Source organism: Corvus kubaryi, unplaced genomic scaffold (genome assembly GCF_017639235.1).
Source record: "Corvus kubaryi isolate FWS band 111438036 unplaced genomic scaffold, C.kubaryi_AGA036_p1.0 split1-37296, whole genome shotgun sequence".
Classification (NCBI taxonomy): Eukaryota; Metazoa; Chordata; class Aves; order Passeriformes; family Corvidae; genus Corvus; species Corvus kubaryi.
Window position 1 is genome coordinate 4,382,469 of NW_024582075.1, and position 3,971 is coordinate 4,386,439.

At 46.8% G+C, this 3,971-nt stretch overlaps 1 protein-coding gene across 2 annotated transcripts in view; it reads left to right on the top strand.

Moving 5' to 3' along the window:
• The first annotated feature begins 3,520 nt into the window (after window positions 1-3,520).
• The window catches only part of CDO1 (cysteine dioxygenase type 1), a 10,493-nt gene continuing 10,042 nt past the window's right edge, over window positions 3,521-3,971 (top strand). The window contains exon 1 of one of the 2 annotated variants that reach the window (XM_042013131.1): window positions 3,521-3,755. In XM_042013131.1, the coding sequence (XP_041869065.1) occupies window positions 3,577-3,755 (179 nt within the window). In that variant the 5' untranslated portion in view covers window positions 3,521-3,576. The remainder of the gene's footprint in view (window positions 3,756-3,971) is intronic. The other variant, XM_042013132.1, reaches the window with a different exon arrangement.

Consider the following 3,971-nt stretch of genomic DNA (forward strand, 5'->3'; position numbering starts at 1 on the left):
GCTTTCTCATATAAATATCATAAATTGAAAAAAACCCACAAACTTATGTTCAAGTGTCTTTCTCGCAGAGAGAAATGTCAATATTTTATATTTTGTTTATAGCACACACATGGTGTATTAATGTCCCACCAAAACTGGATCAAACTGATTTCTTCCAAGAGTCCTTTCTGTACTGTGTGATTTAATGCCTCACAGCTCTTCACTGCATGGTTTGGAGTTTGTTTTGACCTTCAGCAGAGCACATGCCATTTACTAGTTTTTGGTGTTTTCAGTGTATGACATGATTTTGGATGTGGTGTCCTCATTTCACTCATGTTTTACTGCACATCTTTAGTCTGAAGATGGTGTTTAGCTGCATGATGTTTGATACAGTTTGTTCTCAAGATTTTTTTGAGAATGGCTGTGCATACAGCAGTTTTTCATGTAAGATCTCTTATGTACTGAGTGATCAAGGTTATATGACTGAGGAACAGCTGCACTGATACATTGACTCATGACAACATTGAGTCATATAGTCCCAAAACTTGCACTACAACTGCAGATCCAATTTTTCTCTGTAGAGCCCTCTCTAAAAACATCAGAAGCTTAGGTGAACAGAGACTTTCAATAAAGAGATGACTTAATAAAAGGGGTGAAAGTCATTCTATCTGGAGGAGGAGGTGTAAGTACTCATTATGGTATTGAAGTGCTATCGCCTGGCCAGGCTAACGCACCAAAGAGACACAGCATAGTTGTTTGCCACAACAGTCTGGTCATTCAGACCTTGGATCGCACCTTCAACTAGCTCACAATTTTTATTTGGAGTTACAAGATGTAAAATAAAGTACAGTCACAAGCTCCATTTGCAGGCCTAGTACATGGTGCAAAGTCTCTAATGCTGCAGTTTGTTAATTCCATCAATCTTACTTGAAGATTTTCCTCAATAAAACATGAGAGAAACCTTGTGAGCTGCACCCCAGTGGTAGACAATGTGCCAGTAAGTGCTTGAGCACTTTGCTGGTAAGTGTATCTTGGAGTTGTCATGTCAAATGATTGCTTGATCTGCTCACACCTGTCTTCTGGGTAATAGTGGAGTGCTCAGGCATTTGTACATAAAGCAAAGTTTTTGTGGTTAAATCCCAAACTCCTATTTTCCAAGACAAGGTTTTAATACCTTGAGAAATACATGTAATAGTTAATTCCTGCAGGGGTATGATTTCCAGCAATAAAAGTGCATAAAATCCTGCAGTCTCCTTTATAAGAATCCCAGCTGAGGATGTGAAAACAATCTCCATGCTGTGTGGATTTCAATGTTCTCTTATTTTGAATTTTCAGTGGAAGTTAACTGCTGTATGTGCTCAGCTCCTTGTGCCATTTCTGTTGCTAGGGCAGAAGCAAATGCACAAGTTGGAGGGGCATAAATATTATTCCTAATGGTGTTCAGGCAGCCACGTAACCAACTGTAGAAGTTTTGAGGATCAAAAAGGATGTTGAACAATTCAAAATTAAAAGTATAACTGTATAAACTCTAATAAACAGCAGCAGTTGGAAACTGCAGTAAGTAGATCCATCCAGATCCCTTACTTGTAATAGAGGGAGGTGTAAAATATCCTTTAACTTCTACTAGCAGTACTTAACTAATGATCTCATCAACACTGTCGAAAAGGAATCAAAGTACTGAGCTGTCAGTGGTTAACAGCAGTGGCATAACACTTTTTTCCCCTCTGGATTTAAATACAAGAGAAAATACCACCAAGCACAGGTGTACAAATAAGCAGAGAAATGTAACTGCTGGAAATTAGTTTCTATCTGATCCTATGAATATCAGAATAAGATAAAAAGTATGTGAAAACTCACTGTTCGTTTCACAGCCCATTATTGTGATCCTTAAAATTTATTCTTGTGAGACATTTTATTCCTTTGGGCTGTATTTCTAATAGCCACCAAAAGAATGTGAATTCTGCCTTTGAAATAAATGACAGGATATTTCACACTAATTCTAACTCTTTGTAACATGTGGCAGTTTTAATGGTGCTGTATGGGACTACTCAGGCAAGTACTGGAAAAAGGTGCTACTTGCCCATACAATCTTTTGAGACCGCCAACCAAGAGCTGAAATAGACCGGAGGCAAATTTCATTAAGAAATAAGATGTTCATTCTTCATTGTGACTTTTAACAAGTTACTAAGGGAGGTGATGTGTTTGTTCATTACCTGCATTTGTCCCAGGAAGACTGCACATGGCTGCTGAGATCAGTGCCACGGTTGTGTTTCAGAGATTTGGGATAGTCTTAGGTTCTCTCAGACCTTAAAAAATCTCGATACTGAAGTTTTCTCTCTCACACACATACCAACAATTATTTAAAAAAACCCGATAAGGTGGGGTCTGATTTGTGGGTGCCAGGAGAGGTTCTGTAGTGGTGGCTGAAAATGTACCCTATTGGGTACATTGATTGGTATTTCACTCCAGTGCGCTAGATCTCAGCCCCATTTAAAACTGGGAAGGTACTCCTGACTGCAGTGAAACCAGAAATTCATTCTTGAGCTATATCTACTGTATTAATGGCGCTTCTTTTTGTCATGCCTGTACTTTTATGTACAGGTCAGGGAGAGGGAAGAGAAGGCAGGAGTGCTAAAAATCCCTCAGTGTAACTGTCTGTGAGAGAAATCACAAGCTGCCGGTGTCGTGAGCACCTTTGAGCCTCAGAGCTGCAGCAGCCCACACCACCGGTCTGCTTACTTCCAGCTCCACAATCACAAGGCAGACCTAAAGAGCTGAACCTTTATTTCTTTTTTAGAAAGAAAAGATGGATTTTCTTAAAACACAATTCTATGGTGTATAGTGAATTCTGTTGCCAGAATTCATGACCAGTGTATTCACAGCTGAAGTGTAAAGGAAGATGGCCGGCAGGGCAACTGCTTGCTCTGCTGCCAGCACGTAGGTTTGACAGGCTGAGGAGTGATAGGACGGTCTGTTGTCTTAGCACGGTGTCTTGTCCCATTCACTGTGTTTCTGAGTGTCCTCCTGAGTGGAGGTTACGGCAGCCCTATGTGACTAATGTGACTTCAGAGTGCACTGGCTTTCAAGAAACAGCACTTTCAACGAGCAGGCTGTCTGTAGCCAATCTCCAGCAGGAATCTACTGTGTGATTTAAATAGCCGCGTGTCTTATTTTGCTTTTCAACAGCGCTTTCAGATTTATTTTTCAAACCAACATGTAAGTAACGGAGGCAGCGGCAGGCTGCGCTCCCTCGCAGAGGGAGAGAGATGCTTTTCGCCCGGCAGCGACAGCCACTTCTCCTCCTGTTCTCCCCCCGGGGATACCGGAGCGCCAAACGCCCGCTGGCCCGACCTCGCCCGTGCCGCCCGGGCTCCGGAGGGGCAGCAACAGCGGGCGGTGCGAGGAGCCGCTGCAGCCGCCTCCGGCTGCCCCCGCCCGCCGGGATCGGTGGCCGCGCTCACGGGGACGGGCAGCTAGCCGGGGGCCCGCCCGCCGGGGCGGTGGTAGGCTCCCGCCGTGCCTCCCGGCGCATAAAGGCAGGCGGCGGGGGCCGGCCAGGGGCAGCGGCTGGCGGCGGCAGGGGAGCGACCGGCGGTGATGGAGCAGCCGGTGCAGACGGAGACGTGGAAGGCGCGGAGCCTGGAGGAGCTGGTCCGTATCCTCCATCAGATATTCGCCGAGGACAAAGTCAGCGTGGAGGAGGTCCAGGCGCTTATGGAGTCGTACGAGAGCAACCCCGAGGAGTGGCTGCAGTACGCCAAATTCGACCAGTACAGGTAGAGAACACCACGGAGCAGGGAGCCCCCGGCCGCGCAAGCGGCGCCGGCGTCGGGGCAGAGCCGCGGACGGGGACTGGGATCAGCGGGGACGCGGAGCGAACCCCTCCTGCCCCGCCCCCGGCTCCCCGGAGCCTACAGCCCCTCCGGCGGCGCCGAGGGGGCGAAGGGCAGAGGCCACGGGGCGGAGGTCCCGGGGGGTCCGCAGCGGGGCCG